The 16,454-nt window shown below is 47.6% G+C and overlaps 1 protein-coding gene across 2 annotated transcripts in view; it reads right to left on the bottom strand.

Annotated features, from left to right (window-relative positions):
* Window positions 1-6,173: 6,173 nt before the first annotated feature.
* Window positions 6,174-16,454, bottom strand: part of SART1 (spliceosome associated factor 1, recruiter of U4/U6.U5 tri-snRNP) — a 204,242-nt gene continuing 193,961 nt past the window's right edge. For both annotated transcript variants that reach the window (XM_063945135.1, XM_063945136.1), the window contains exons 18-21: window positions 14,359-14,494; window positions 14,194-14,283; window positions 12,835-12,956; window positions 6,174-6,915 (exon numbers count right to left, since the gene is read on the bottom strand). In XM_063945135.1, coding sequence (XP_063801205.1) covers window positions 6,897-6,915; window positions 12,835-12,956; window positions 14,194-14,283; window positions 14,359-14,494 — 367 coding nt within the window. In that variant the 3' untranslated portion in view covers window positions 6,174-6,896. The remainder of the gene's footprint in view (window positions 6,916-12,834; window positions 12,957-14,193; window positions 14,284-14,358; window positions 14,495-16,454) is intronic.

Below are 16,454 nucleotides of genomic sequence, written 5' to 3'. Positions count from 1 at the left end.
ACCACCTTCCATGTGAGATATTTTAATTCCACAGTGGTGAGTGGTTCAAACCAATGTGATTTTAGGAACCCCATGTCACAACTGAGGGCCTGAGCTGACGGGAGGCAGCCTCAGTTGTAGGGGCTGAGATGTACCGGAACCTGGGAGGTTGTATCAGACCCCTGGACATGTAAGTAACATGAAGAAGAACCGCCCGAAGGCGTGACCACGACAACTTGAATAAAAGTCAATGATGTTTATTTATGACAAACTCCATGCATCACAGTAGCAGTAAAAGAAACATAAAATCAGCAGAGAAATAATACAGTTCCTGGGTACTACAGGGTGGCAGGGGCCACAGAGCTCTGGTAGTATGAGACAGTTCTTATTATCTGCGAGTTGGAAAGTCCTTACCAGGCCTGACTGTAGCAATGAAGAAAGCCCAGGATCGTACCAGCTGGTGTTCCAGGGAAAGCTGGACTGCTGTAAATAAAATAGCTGCTGTGGGTTCTGGTTGGAACCAGACAGATGTTGGCACGGAGTGGATACTGGCTGGAACCAGTTAAATAATAAATGAAGCTTGAGAGCGATGCAATATGAATGAAATGTAGAACTTGAGAGCGGAGAAATAATAATACCGGCGGAGAGTGGTAAACTGTAGAAAGGACACCGGCCCTTTAAGAGAAGCTGTACTCTGCTGGAAGCTGGGCTGGAAGCAGGTAATGTTGTAGCTGGAAACAGATGAATCCACAATGGATCGGAGAGTCAGGCTACACCGCAGGTGGAATGCTGGTGCGGGTCTCTATGGTGGAAGTCTTGAGACAGGAGCTGGAACCTGGAAGACAATCACAGGAGAGAGACAAACAGGAACTAGGTTTGACAACCAAAGCACTGACGCCTTCCTTGCTCAGGCACAGTGTATTTATACCTGCAGCAAGGAAGGGATTGGCTAGGCAATTATGCAGATTATCAATACTGAGAACAGATTGGTGGAAATGATCAGCTGACAGAATCCAAGATGGCTGCGCCCATGCAGACACTTGGAGGGAAGTTTGGTTTGTAATCCATGTGGTAATGAAAACAGTAATGGCGGCGCCGGCCACCGGAGACAGGAGGCGCCAAGCTGACAGGTGCACATCCAACCACGCGGACACAGCGGAGGCCGCGGCTGACGTAATCGCCACTCAGACACTCTGCATGCAGAAGCTCAGGGACGGCGGCGGAGGCCGCGGGAGACGCCATGCCAGGTGTAATATGGCGTTTACTGTGACAGCGTCTCAGAGTGACAGGAGAGGATACAGGAATGTAAACATCAGGATAACAGATGGGATCCGGTCCTGGAGCGCTGAGCCAGCCTTAGGAGGCATCTGATGGGTAAGAAATGGCGTCCAGATACCCGGATCGTGACACCCCAAAACCACATTGAGATCCCAAGGTGCCACCGGGGGCACAAAAGGAGGCTGTATATGCAGTACCCCTTTGACAAACGTCTGGACTTCAGGCACTGAAGCCAGTTCTTTTTGGAAGAAAATCGACAGGGCCGAAATTTGAACTTTAATGGACCCTAATTTTAGGCCCATAGACAGTCCTGTTTGCAGGAAATGTAGGAAGCGACCCAGTTGAAATTCCTCTGTAGGGGCCTCTTTGGCCTCACACCACGCAACATATTTTCGCCAAATGCGGTGATAATGTTTTGCGGTTACATCCTTCCTGGCCTTTATCAGGGTAGGGATGACTTCTTCTGGAATGCCTTTTTCCTTCAGGATCCGGCGTTCAACCGCCATGCCGTCAAACGCAGCCGCGGTAAGTCTTGGAACAGACAAGGTCCCTGCTGGAGCAGGTCCTTTCTTAGAGGTAGAGGCCACGGGTCCTCCGTGAGCATCTCTTGAAGTTCCGGGTACAAAGTCCTTCTTGGCCAATCCGGAACCACGAGTATAGTTCTTACTCCTCTCTTTTTTATGATTCTCAGTACTTTTGGTATGAGAGGCAGAGGAGGGAACACATACACTGACTGGTACACCCATGGTGTTACCAGAGCGTCCACCGCTATTGCCTGTGGGTCCCTTGACCTGGCGCAATATCTGTCCAGTTTTTTGTTGAGACGGGACGCCATCATGTCCACCTTTGGTTTTTCCCAACGGTTTACCATCTCTTGGAAGACTTCTGGATGAAGTCCCCACTCCCCCGGGTGAAGGTTGTGTCTGCTGAGGAAGTCCGCTTCCCAGTTGTCCACTCCCGGAATGAACACTGCTGACAGTGCTATCACATGATTCTCCGCCCAGCGAAGAATCCTTGCAGCTTCTGCCATCGCCCTCCTGCTTCTCGTGCCGCCCTGTCTGTTTACGTGGGCGACTGACGTGATGTTGTCCGATTGGATCAATACCGCCTGACCCTGAAGCAGGGGTTTTGCTTGACTTAGGGCATTGTAAATGGCCCTTAGTTCCAGAATGTTTATATGAAGAGATGTTTCCATGCTTGACCACAAGCCCTGGAAATTTTGTCCCTGTGTGACTGCTCCCCAGCCTCTCAGGCTGGCATCTGTGGTCACCAGGATCCAATCCTGAATGCCGAATCTGCGGCCCTCTAGTAGATGAGCACTCTGCAGCCACCACAGAAGAGACACCCTTGTCCTTGGCGACAGGGTTATCCGCTGATGCATCTGAAGATGCGATCCGGACCATTTGTCCAGAAGATCCCACTGAAACGTTCTTGCATGGAATCTTCCAAATGGAATCGCTTCGTAAGAAGCCACCATTTTTCCCAGGACCCTCGTGCACTGATGCACTGACACCTGGCCTGGTTTTAGGAGATTCCTGACTAGCTCGGATAACTCCCTGGCCTTCTCCTCTGGGAGAAACACCTTTTTCTGGACTGTGTCCAGAATCATTCCTAGGAACAGGAGACGTGTCGTTGGAATCAGCTGCGATTTTGGAATATTTAGGATCCACCCGTGCTGACGTAACACTAACTGAGATAGTGCTACTCCGACTTCTAACTGTTCCCTGGACCTTGCCCTTATCAGGAGATCGTCCAAGTAAGGGATAATTAAAACGCCTTTTCTTCGAAGAAGAATCATCATTTCGGCCATTACCTTGGTAAAGACCCGAGGTGCCGTGGACAACCCAAACGGCAGCGTCTGAAACTGATAATGACAGTTTTGTACTACAAACCTGAGGTACCCTTGGTGAGAAGGGTAGATTGGGACGTGGAGATAAGCATCTTTGATGTCCAGAGACACCATATAGTCCCCTTCTTCCAGGTTTGCTATCACTGCTCTGAGTGACTCCATCTTGAATTTGAACCTCTTTATGTAAGTGTTCAAGGATTTTAGATTTAAAATTGGTCTCACCGAGCCGTCCGGCTTCGGTACCACAAACAGCGTGGAATAATACCCCTTTCCCTGTTGTAGGAGAGGTACCTTGATTATCACCTGCTGGGAATACAGCTTGTGAATGGCTTCCAAAACTGCCTCCCTGTCGGAGGGAGACTTTGGTAGAGCAGACTTCGGGAACCGGCGAGGGGGAGACGTCTCGAATTCCAGTTTGTACCCCTGTGATACTACCTGCAGAATCCAGGGGTCCACTTGCGAGTGAGCCCACTGCGCGTTGAAATTTTTGAGACGGGCCCCCACCGTGTCCGAGTCCGCTTGTAAAGCCCCAGCGTCATGCTGAAGACTTGGCAGAAGCAGAGGAGGGCTTCTGCTCCTGGGAAGCGGCTGCCTGGTGCAGTCTTTTTCCTCTTCCTCTGCCCCGGGGCAGAAATGAGTGGCCTTTTGCCCGCCTGTACTTATGGGAACGAAAGGACTGAGTTTGAAAAGACGGTGTCTTTTTCTGCTGAGAGGTGACCTGGGGTAAAAAGGTGGACTTTCCGGCCGTTGCCGTGGCCACCAGGTCCGATAGACCGGCCCCAAATAACTCCTCTCCTTTAAACGGCAATACTTCCATATGTCGTTTGGAATCCGCATCCCCTGACCACTGTCGCGTCCATAACGCTCTTCTGGCAGAAATGGACATAGCACTCACTCTTGATGCCAGGGTGCAAATATCCCTCTGTGCATCACGCATATATAGTAATGCATCCTTCAAATGCTCTATAGTTAGTAATATACTGTCCCTATCCAGGGTATCAATATTTTCAGTCAGGGAATCCGACCACGCCACTCCAGCACTGTACATCCAGGCTGATGCGATTGCTGGTCGCAGTATAACACCAGTATGTGTGTATATACCCTTCAGGTTATTTTCCAGCCTTCTATCCGCTGGTTCTTTGAGGGCGGCCGTATCAGGAGACGGTAACGCTACTTGTTTAGATAAACGTGTGAGCGCTTTATCTACTTTAGGGGGTGTTTCCCAACGCACCCTAACCTCTGGCGGGAAAGGGTACAGTGCCAATAATTTATTAGAGATTAGCACTTTTTTATCGGGGGAAACCCACGCTTTATCACACACCTCATTTAATTCATCTGACTCAGGAAAAGCTACTGGTAGTTTTTTCACTCCCCACATAATACCCTTCTTTGTGGTACTTGTAGTGTCAGAAATGTTCAATGCCTCCTTCATTGCCGTGATCATGTAACGTGTGGCCCTACTGGACATTACGTTTGTCTCCTCACCGTCGACACTGGACTCAGTATCCGTGTCTGGGTCTGTGTCGACCCACTGAGGTAACGGGCGTTTTATCGCCCCTGACGGTGTCTGAGACGCCTGGACAGGCACTAATTGATTTGTCGGCTGTCTCATGTCGTCAACAGTTTTTTTGTAAAGTGCTGACATTGTCACGTAGTTCTTTAAATACAACCATCCAGTCAGGTGTCGACTCCCTAGGGGGTGACATCACTAATACAGGCAATTGCTCTGCTTCCACATCATTTTCCTCCTCATACATGTCGACACAATCATACCGACACCCAGCACACACACAGGGAATGCTCTGAGAGAGGACAGGACCCCACTAGCCCTTTGGGGAGACAGAGGGAGAGTTTGCCAGCACACACCAGAGCGCTATATATATATATATAGGGATAACCTTATATAAGTGTTACTCCCTTTTATAGCTGCTGTTTATAATTTAGCTGCCAATAGTGCCCCCCCTCTCTCGTTTTTACCCTGATTCTGTAGGGACTGCAGGGGAGAGTCAGGGAGCCGTCCTTCCAGCGGAACTGTGAGGGAAAATGGCGCTTGTGTGCTGAGGAGATAGGCTCCGCCCCTTCACGACGGCCTTATCTCCCGCTTTTTTCTGGAAAACTGGCAGGGGTTAAATACATCCATATAGCCCAGGAGCTATATGTGATGTATTTCTTTTGCCATCCTAAGGTATTTCTGTTTTTTATTGCGTCTCAGGGCGCTCCCCCCCAGCGCCCTGCACCCTCAGTGACCGGAGTGTGAAGTGTGCTGAGAGCAATGGCGCACAGCTGCAGTGCTGTGCGCTACCTTAGTTGAAGACAGGAACGTCTTCTGCCGCCGATTTCACCGGACCTCTTCGTTCTTCTGGCTCTGTAAGGGGGCCGGCGGCGCGGCTCCGGGACCCATCCAGGCTGAACCTGTGATCGTCCCTCTGGAGCTAATGTCCAGTAGCCTAAGAAACCCAATCCACTCTGCACGCAGGTGAGTTCGTTTCTTCTCCCCTTAGTCCCACGATGCAGTGAGCCTGTTGCCAGCAGGACTCACTGAAAATAAAAAACCTAAAATAAACTTTTACTCTAAGCAGCTCAGGAGAGCCACCTAGCATGCACCCTTCTCGTTCGGGCACAAAATCTAACTGAGGCTTGGAGGAGGGTCATAGGGGGAGGAGCCAGTGCACACCAGCTAGTTCAAGCTTTTACTTTTGTGCCCAGTCTCCTGCGGAGCCGCTATTCCCCATGGTCCTTACGGAGTCCCAGCATCCACTTAGGACGTTAGAGAAAATAAAGTTAAAATAAACTAAAGAAAAGATCCTCTGGGAGCTCCAGAGTGTGCATCCTCTCCTGAGGGCACATTTTTCTAAACTGGCTGTAGGAGGGGGGGGGGGGGGGGAGCCTGCACACCCAGTTGAAGAAATTTAAAGTGCACCGGCTCCCTTGGACCCCTTCTATACCCATCGTATTGAGTGAACCTCAGTATCCTTTATGGATGCTAGAGAAAAATTGTTGGGTGTAATCAGTGGCTTTTAAAAGGTCACAAGAAAATTACACCTAATTTCTTTTTACAGTAGGCCGCTCAAATTTTGCACAAGTTTTAATATGAACATTGTTCAAGTGGTCATACAGAGTTGTATTTAACCATGAGTTAAATGATTCACCAACACTTTCACGCGAGTCATATGACAAGTGACATCAGTACTCACACACAGGAAGACTATACATATTCATATCAATTGTATGTGTGCGTATACTGTATTTGTATACGGTGGGAAATAAAACATTAGCATAATTTGGTGTGAGTAATGTGTCCATCTCAGAGTTAGAATCTTCGTGGTATCAACTGCACAAGGCATCACTGTTCATGTATTTTGCAAAATGCAGCTTTATGGATTATTAAGTAATTTAAAACAATTTTTAAAAGATCTGTCTTTTAGAACATTTTTATTACAGGTTTTAGCGATAGCCTGCAAATTAAATTCAATAAGGAAATTGGAGTATGTCTGGATTCCAGCACACTCCATTCTTATAGAAATCCTAATTTAAAAAAACAATTCCGATCCGTTTTCTCTGCGGTGACGAATGCAGTCAGGCAACATTGCAGAGCCAAGCATCTTCCCGAACAATCTCAGTAAGATGTAGGCATTAATGACTTCACACAACCCATCCAATGAGATTCCAGCGATTGGCTTTTTGCACATAAAAATTAATGGAATTGTTGTGCACAAAAGATAAATATATTCATCTGGTCCTGCAAAGTCTTTATTCTTCAGTGGAATTTGGATATAGATTTTCTTTCCACTTATTTGATAAGTGTGTTCCTAGAAGAAAGAGAGAGAGAGAAGGGGGGATTGGATGGATACCAATTAAGCCAAGTGTCTGTCTCTGTGTCGAAGTAAATAAATTATACTATTCTGAAATGTTGCACTCACACTACAATTGTATTCATAATTTACTTCCTCCAATGTAATTAAAGATTTAAAGGCATCCTCATAACTCTAAAGGGTTCAGAGACTCTACAAAAGCCATTAGAATTGCTATTGCAATACAAGAATTGGAGGCCAAAAAATAAGAATTTACTTACCGATAATTCTATTTCTCGTAGTCCGTCAGGACCAGGGGGATTAGCGGCTCCGCAGGAGACAGGGCACAAAATTAAAAGTTTGACCACTAGGTGGTGTGCACTGGCTCCTCCCCCTATGACCCTCCTCCAAGCCTCAGTTAGGATACTGTGCCCGGACGAGCGTACACAATAAGGAAGGATTTTGAATCCCGGGTAAGACTCATACCAGCCACACCAATCACACTGTACAACTTGAGATCTGAACCCAGTTAACAGCATGATAACAGAGGAGCCTCTGAAAAGATGGCTTCCAACAATAATAACCCGATTTTTGTAACAATAACTATGTACAAGTATTGCAGACAATCCGCACTTGGGATGGGCGCCCAGCATCCACTACGGACTACGAGAAATAGAATTATCGGTAAGTAAATTCTTATTTTCTCTGACGTCCTAAGTGGATGCTGGGGACTCCGTCAGGACCATGGGGATTATACCAAAGCTCCCAAACGGGCGGGAGAGTGCGGATGACTCTGCAGCACCGAATGAGAGAACTCCAGGTCCTCCTTAGCCAGGGTATCAAATTTGTAGAATTTTACAAACGTGTTCTCCCCTGACCACGTAGCTGCTCGGCAGCGTTGTAATGCCGAGACCCCTCGGGCAGCCGCCCAAGGTGAGCCCACCTTCCTTGTGGAGTGGGCATTTACAGATTTTGGCTGTGGCAGGCCTGCCACAGAATGCGCAAGTTGAATTGTGCTACAAATCCAACGAGCAATCGTCTGCTTAGACGCAGGAACACCCAGCTTGTTGGGTGCATACAGTATAAACAGCGAGTCAGACTTTCTGACTCCAGCCGTCCTTGAAATATATATATATATTTTTAAGGCTCTGACAACGTCGAACAACTTGGAGTCCTCCAAGACGCTAGAAGCCGCAGGCACCACAATAGGTTGGTTCAGGTGAAACGCTGATACCACCTTAGGGAGAAACTGAGGACGCGTCCGCAGTTCTGCCCTGTCCCAATGGAAAATCAGATATGGCTTTTGTACGAAAAAGCCGCCAATTCTGACACTCTCCTGGCCGAAGCCAGGGCCAGTAGCATGGTCACTTTCCATGTAAGATATTTCAAATCCACCGATTTGAGTGGCTCAAACCAATGGGATTTGAGGAATCCCAAAACTACATTGAGATCCCACAGTGCCACTGGAGGCACAACCGGGGCTGTATATGTAGTACTCCTTTGACAAAAGCTTGGACTTCAGGAACTGAAGCCAATTCTTTCTGGAAGAAAATCGACAGGGCCGAAATTTGAACCTTAATGGACCCCAATTTGAGGCCCATAGACAATCCTGTTTGCAGGAAATGTAGGAATCGACCCAGTTGAAATTCCTCCGTCGGAGCCCTCTCTTTCAGGATCCGGCGTTCAACCGCCATGCCGTCAAACGCAGCCGCGGTAAGTCTAGAGGTAGAGTGCACGGATCCTCCGTGCGCATCTCTTGAAGTTCCGGGTACCAAGTCTTTCTTGGCAAATCCGGAGCCACGAGTATCGTTCTTACTCCCCTTCGCCTTATAATTCTCAGTACCTTGGGTATGAGAGGCAGAGGGGGGAACACATACATTGACTGGTACACCCATGGTGTTACCAACACGTCCACAGCTATTGTCTGAGGGTCTCTTGACCTGGCGCAATACCTGTCCATTTTTTTGTTGAGGCGGGACGCCATCATGTCCACCTTTGGTTTTTCCCAACGGTTCACAATCATGTGGAAGACTTCTGGATGAAGTCCCCACTCTCCCGGGTGGTGATCGTGTCTGCTGAGGAAGTCTGCTTCCCAGTTGTCCACTCCCGGAATGAACACTGCTGACAGTGCTATCACATGATTTTCTGCCCAGTGAAAAATCCTTGCAGCTTCTGCCATTGCCCTCCTGCTTCTTGTGTCGCCCTGTCTGTTTACGTGGGCGACTGCCGTGGTGTTGCCCTACTGGATCAACACCGGCTGACCCTGAAGCAGAGGTCTTGCCAGGCTTAGAGCATTGTAAATTGCCCTTAGCTCCAGTATATTTATGTGAAGTGAAGTCTCCAGGCTTGACCACACTCCCTGGAAATTTCTTCCCTGTGTGACTGCTCCCCAGCCTCTCAGGCTGGCATTCGTGGTCACCAGGACCCAGTCCTGAATGCCGAATCTGCGGCCCTCCAAAAAGGTGAGCACTCTGCAACCACCACAGAAGAGACCCCCTTGTCCTTGGAGACGGGGCTATCCGCTGATGCGTCTGAAGATGCGATCCGGACCATTTGTCCAGCAGATCCCACTGAAAGGTTCTTGCGTGGAATCTGCCGAATGGAATCGCTTCGTAAGAAGCCACCATTTACCCAGGACTCTTGTGCATTGATGCACTGACACTTTTCCTGGTTTTAGGAGGTTCCTGACTAGCTCGGATAACTCCCTGGCTTTCTCCTCCGGGAGAAAAACCTTTTTCTGAACTGTGTCCAGAATCATCCCTAGGAACAGCAGACGTGTCGTCGGGCTCAGCTGGGATTTTGGAAAATTTAGAATCCACCCGTGCTGTTGCAGCACTACTTGGGTTAGTGCTACACCGGCCTCTAACTGTTCTCTGGATCTTGCCCTTAATCAGGAGATCGTCCAAGTAAGGGATAATTAATATGCCTTTTCTTCGAAGGAGAATCATCATTTCGGCCATTACCTTGGTAAAGACCCGGGGTGCCGTGGACAATCCAAACGGCAACGTCTGAAACTGATAGTGACAGTTTTGTACAACAAACCTGAGGTACCCTTGGTTTGAAGGGCAAATTGGGACATGGAGGTAAGCATCCTTGATGTCCAAGGACACCATAAAGTCCCCTTCTTCCAGATTCGCTATCACTGCTCTGAGTGATTTCATCTTGAACTTGAACCTTTGTATGTAAGTGTTCAAAAGATTTCAGACTTCCGTCCGGCTTCGGTACCACAAACAGCGTGGAATAATACCCCTTTCCTTGTTGTAGTAGGGGTACCTTGACTATTACTTGCTGGGAATACAGCTTGTGAATAGCTTCCAACACCGTCTCCCTGTCGGAGGGAGATGTTGGTAAAGCAGACTTCAGGAATCTGCGAGGAAGAGACGTCTCGAATTCCAATCTGTACCCCTGTGATACTACCTGCAGGATCCAGGGGTCGACTTGCGAGTGAGCCCACTGCGCGCTGAAATTCTTGAGACGACCCCCCCACCGGACCTGAGTCCGCTTGTAAGGCCCCAGCGACATGCTGAGGACTTTTCAGAAGCGGGGGAGTGCTTCTGCTCCTGGGAAGGAGCTGCTTGCTGCAGTCTCTTACCCTTTCCTTTGCCTCAGGCAGATATGAATGGCCTTTTGCCCGCTTGTTCTTATGAGAACGAAAGGACTGAGGCTGAAAAGACGGTGTCTTTTTCTGTTGGGAGGTGACCTGAGGTAAAAAAGGTGGATTTTCCGGCTGTTGCCGTGGCCACCAAGTCCGATAGACCGACCCCAAATAATTCCTCCCCTTTATACGGCAAACTTCCATATGCCGCTTGGAATCCGCATCACCTGACCACTGTCGCGTCCATAAACTTCTTCTGGCAGAAATGGACAGCGCACTTACCCTTGATGCCAGAGTGCAAATATCCCTCTGTGCATCTCGCATATAAAGAAAATGCATCCTTTAAATGCTCTATAGTCAATAAAATATTGTCGCTATTCAGGGTATCAATATTTCCAGTCAGAGATTCCGACCAAACCCCCCCAGCACTGCACATCCATGCTGGGGCGATTGCTGGTCGCAGTATAACATCAGTATGTGTGTATATACTTTTTAGAGTATTTTCCAGCCTCCTATCAGCTGGATCTTTGAGGGCGGCCGTATCAGGAGACGGTAACGCCACTTGTTTTGATAAGCGTGTGAGCGCCTTATCTACCCTAGAGGGTGTTTCCCAGCGCGCCCTAACCTCTGGCGGGAAAGGGTATAATGCCAATAACTTCTCTGAAATTAGCAACTTCCTATCGGGGGTAACCCACGCTTCATCACACACTTCAATCAATTCATCTGATTCAGGAAAAACTACAGGTAGTTTTTTCACACCCCACATAATACCCATTTTTGTGGTACTTGTAGTATCAGAAATATGTAACGCCTCCTTCATTGCCGTGATTATGTAACGTGTGGCCCTACTGGAAAATACGTTTGTTTCTTCACCGTCGACACTGGAGTCAGTGTCCGTGTCTGTCGACCGACTGAGGTAATGGGCGTTTTAAAGCCCCTGACGGTGTTTGAGACGCCTGGACAGGTACTAATTGGTTTGCCGGCCGTCTCATATCGTCAACCGACCTTGTAGCGTGTTGACACTATCACGTAATTCCATAAATAAAGCCATCCATTCCGGTGTCGACTCCCTAGGGGGTGACATCCCATTACAGGCAATTGCTCCACCTCCACACCAACATCGTCCTCATACCTGTCGACACACACGTACCGACACACAGCACACACACAGGGAATGCTCTGATAGAGGACAGGACCCCACTAGCCCTTTGGGGAGACAGAGGGAGAGTTTGCCAGCACACACGAAAGCGCTATAATTATACAGGGACAACCTTATAGTAAGTGTTTTCCCTTATAGCAGCTTAATATATAATAATATCGCCAAAAAATGCCCCCCCTCTCTGTTTTAACCCTGTTTCTGTAGTGCAGTGCAGGGGAGAGCCTGGGAGCCTTCCCACCAGCGGATCTGTGTGGGAAAAATGGCGCTGTGTGCTGAGGAGATAGGCCCCGCCCCCTTCACGGCAGGCTCTTCTCCCGTTTTTTTCTGTAATCCTGGCAGGGGTTAAATACATCCATATAGCCCAGGGGCTATATGTGATGTATTTTTAGCCAGTAAAGGTAATTACATTGCTGCCCAGGGCGCCCCCCCCCCAGCGCCCTGCACCCTCAGTGACCGCGGTGTGAAGTGTGCTGAGAGCAATGGCGCACAGCTGCAGTGCTGTGCGCTACCTTAAGAAGACTGGGAAGTCTTCAGCCGCCGATTTCTGGACCTCTTCTCTCTTCAGCATCTGTAAGGGGGCCGGCGGCGCGGCTACGGTGACCCATCCAGGCTGTACCTGTGATCGTCCCTCTGGAGCTAGTGTCCAGTAGCCTAAGAAGCCAATCCATCCTGCACGCAGGCGAGTTCGCTTCTTCTCCCCTTAGTCCCGCGTTGCAGTGAGCCTGTTGCCAGCAGGACTCACTGAAAATAAAAAACCTAACAAACTTTTATTCTAAGCAGCTCTTTAGGAGAGCCACCTAGATTGCACCCTTCTCGGCCGGGCACAAAAATCTAACTGAGGCTTGGAGGAGGGTCATAGGGGGAGGAGCCAGTGCACACCACCTAGTGGTCAAACTTTTAATTTTGTGCCCTGTCTCCTGCGGAGCCGCTAATCCCCCTGGTCCTGACGGAGTCCCCAGCATCCACTTAGGACGTCAGAGAAATAAAGGATAATTAAAATACAAAACTATTAAATATACTCTTTATCTTAACTGCAAATTCCTGAACCCATCACCACCATAACCGGGGGATTCCTCTATAGATTTAGCTCCCTACAAATTACACTTCTGTTCAGAATTAGAGTGATACAAGCCCCACATGTACCCCAACACTGAAAAGTGGAATATTCATATTTGGTACTCACGCTGTCATGCTCTTCCCACTCCCACTGAGAACAATGTAAGGTGTCTTCTGGGCCTTCTGCTTCTCCTGAAGCAGTGCAACGGTACCAAGAGGGGTGTCACTAGAACTCATCTTTTTCAGCAGCTGATGAGAAAAATTAAATATTAGTTTTGACTGCACAAACACAACAAACACAGCCTGTCTAGATTGTAGTCCTGATAAAGAAAAATCTACTGAAAGGAGGAAAGTGTTTCTTCTGGATTCCCCAATACCAGTAGTAAGAGCCCCATTTAATAACAATTTATATTCCAGTTATCACTTCTTACTGATCATAAATGGTGCTCCAACCAATCAGCTCATGTCTGTCATTTTACAGGTGGAGTTTTTGAAAAATTACAGTGGTGAGCTGATTGGTTGAAGCAACATTTAAGATTAGTAACAAATGATAACAAGAATATCACTCATTATTAAATGGGGCCCTAAGTGTACATAAGGCATTTTCCAGCACTCCAGTCCTGGAAAGATAAACCCACCGACCAAGCAGCACATCCAAGGAATGAAGTGCTGCCGCCTCAATATTGCTAGGGTGAGGGTACAAGCAAGGTACTTGCTAGTCACTTTATTGTTGATGTTAAACATCAAATTGACTATATAGTACACATTAATATACATTTGCCACTTATGAAGGAATCTGACAGTAGTAAAATAGCTGTAGGATTGTCGTACTAACACCATGGCCCTGGTTTTCATCGCTGTGGCCTAATAAAGTGGTCTTGGATGGCATCATTGATCCAGTAAGCACTTCTTTTTTTCTGCCATGTAGTTTGGAAATCACACTTGGTATTGTGTAAGAAACAGAGTTTCCCACATTGAGGATTTTTTTTTATTTTATTTCTTTTATTAATTTATGAAGACTAGAAAAAAACCTGGATCTGAGCTGCTTGAAGCTGCAGGTTTCTTCCATTTGTGCTGCTTCCGGAAAGGTTATGCACTAGCTCTGTGGGTCTTGCAGCTGATCTATTTGTAGCCAGGGATTAAGAAGAATGCGAGTGTTGCCATGCTGAGGGAGTACTTTTGTTGTGTAACACTGACTTTTGTGGGCTTTTAAGAAATGCTAGTTTAATCTGATAAGTTATATAAATTCTTTTGCAGCCCAAAAAATTGTGAATCCTTTCAAATGCTACTCGTGGTGGGGCGTCTTAGCTATGCTAAATGAAGCAAAAGGTGTTCGTTTCCCTTTCTGCCTAACAAGGAAGGTGAAAGCGAATAGTAATAATCAGTCTAAAATACTAGCAGCCCTTTCATACATCGCAACGTCTGCTTTACCAATAATGTAATTTTTAATCCAAAAACAGTTATTTAACACTACACCATTACTTACAGCTTCCTCGTCCAGTTTCTTCATACGCTTTTCTGTTTTCATTTTACCAGAGCCCTTGCCATGGAACCGGTGAGACAGTTGTCTAAAAGCCTATGGCAAAATAAATCAACAAAAAGTTAGAATCTGGCAGTCAGCAGATGAAAGGGGAGACGCGTTACAGATTACCTCCTTTGGACAAAGCTTCCGTCCAGTTTCATCGACGTACTCAATCTTGACATCTGGTCTGTAGCCTTCTTTTTCCTTGAAGTCCTGTGTAAATCCTCTGTACTCTTCTCTTCTGCTATACTTGTCATCTATTGCCCTGTATATTCAAAATAAGTCTCAATTTAAAAAAGGTTGTAAGAACTGCAGAGACTTTCTCCAACATCTATAAGGGACACTGGGGTTCACTTAGTATGATGAGTATAGAGCCGGTCCACTTTAAATTTCTTCAACTGGGTTTGCTGGCTCCTTCCCTCTATGCCCCCTCCTACAGCCAATTTAGAAAACTGTGCCCTCAAGAAAGACAGCACAATCTATCTGGAGCTCCAGAGGATTTTTTCTTTAGTTTAGTTTTTTAAACTTTATTATTTTTGGGAAACTGTTTGGGCAACCGTATACCGGCACCGTGGGAGTTAGGAGGGGAACGGTTACCGGTCTCTTTAGCATCCCACTTGCCTGCTGCAGGACCACCGTCCTGAGAGATTGTTGGTACCGCAGGGCATTGCGCCTTGGCGAACACAATCGCAGCACGCCGCACACCCCTAACATAAGCCTGAAGGTGAGAAGAGTGGCAAGTACAAACCGGGGGCCCCACTAGGGGGGTCCTCCGGTTTTTGGTGCGGTGCAACCGCAGGGGTGGCATACGGGACATGCTATAGCGTCCCTGTGTACACTAGCAGCGGTGGTGAAAACTAGCATTCATGTGATGTTTTACACTTATTAGGAGGCTCTGCCAGTATAAATATCTACATAGCTCCGGCGCGATTACAGGGGGCGGAGCTTCCTCAGAGTGGGACTAGCGGCATTTTGGCGCCTTCCTCTGCTTACACACAGCTCCTCCAGGCACTCCAGGATACGCAGGAAACTGGTACAGGGGTGTAAACAGGGTGAGAGCCGCTATCGTACACAAATCTAGTGTACTGAAAAGGACAAGTAATCCAGTTTCTACTGTGATATAAATATTTACAGCCTGCAGATTTACAGAGTCTGAAAGGCTTGAGTGTGCTGTCCCTCTCTCACTCTAAGGGGGAGATGTACTAAGCAGTGATAAAAGTGAAGTGAGCCAGTGGAGAAGTTGCCCATGGCAACCAATCAGCAGTGACGTAACATTTATAATTTGCATACTATAAAAGCATACAGAGCAGCTGATTGGTTGCCATGGACAACTTCTCCACTGGCTCTCTTCTCCACTGTTATCACTGCTTAGTACATGTCCCCCTAAGTGTCCTTCTCACATACAGTAAGGGCAGGCTTGCTAGTGTGTGTGTGTGTGTGTGTGTGTGTGTGTGTGTGTGTGTGTGTGTGTGTGTGTGTGTGTGTGTGTGTTTACTGTAAACATGGTCATACACCAATTGTGCAGTGTATGTCACACCAGATTCTCTCCCTATACAACTGGTTCCCTATCATGTGACAATGCAGTCTTCACAAGTTAGTGAGAGGACCGGGGGGGAGGGTCAGGAGCCATCTTGGCTCGGTGCCATAAAAACTATGATGGCAGATATGTCATCACAACTCACTGCAAATACTCAGAGGCAGCAGGCTGTTGCAGACATGCCTGCTAAGGCAGATGACAAACAACCCTCCTCCCTAGTTCAGGGCCACTTAAACGTGGGCTGCCTGATTTACTCTCAGAATCTGAGGAAGAAGTACAGGGGGAAGGGGAGGAATTAGAACCCAATACAGAGGATTCCACTTCTGCCCAGGGTATTGAGCCCCTCATTCTTGCTATCAGGGATGTATTAAAAATCCCTTTGGAAGACACTGCAGTACCGCACTCATTTTTACTAGAACAGAAAAAAACTCAATGTCATTTTTCCTGATTCTCCGGAAGTAGAGGACATATTTAAGCAAGCCTGGAAAAAAAGGATTTTGGTACCTACCGGTAAATCCTTTTCTCCTAGTCCGTAGAGGATGCTGGGGACTCCAAAAGGACCATGGGGTATAGACAGGATCTGCAGGAGCTTGGGCACACTGAAAAGACTTAAACTGGGTGTGAACTGGCTCCTCCCTCTATGCCCCTCCTCCAGGACCCAATTTTAGGAACTGTGCCCAGGAGAGAC

This window comes from Pseudophryne corroboree, chromosome 11, assembly GCF_028390025.1.
Source record: "Pseudophryne corroboree isolate aPseCor3 chromosome 11, aPseCor3.hap2, whole genome shotgun sequence".
NCBI lineage: Eukaryota > Metazoa > Chordata > Amphibia > Anura > Myobatrachidae > Pseudophryne > Pseudophryne corroboree.
Note: the sequence above shows the minus strand (reverse complement) of the source record. Positions and strands in the feature narration are given on the sequence as shown.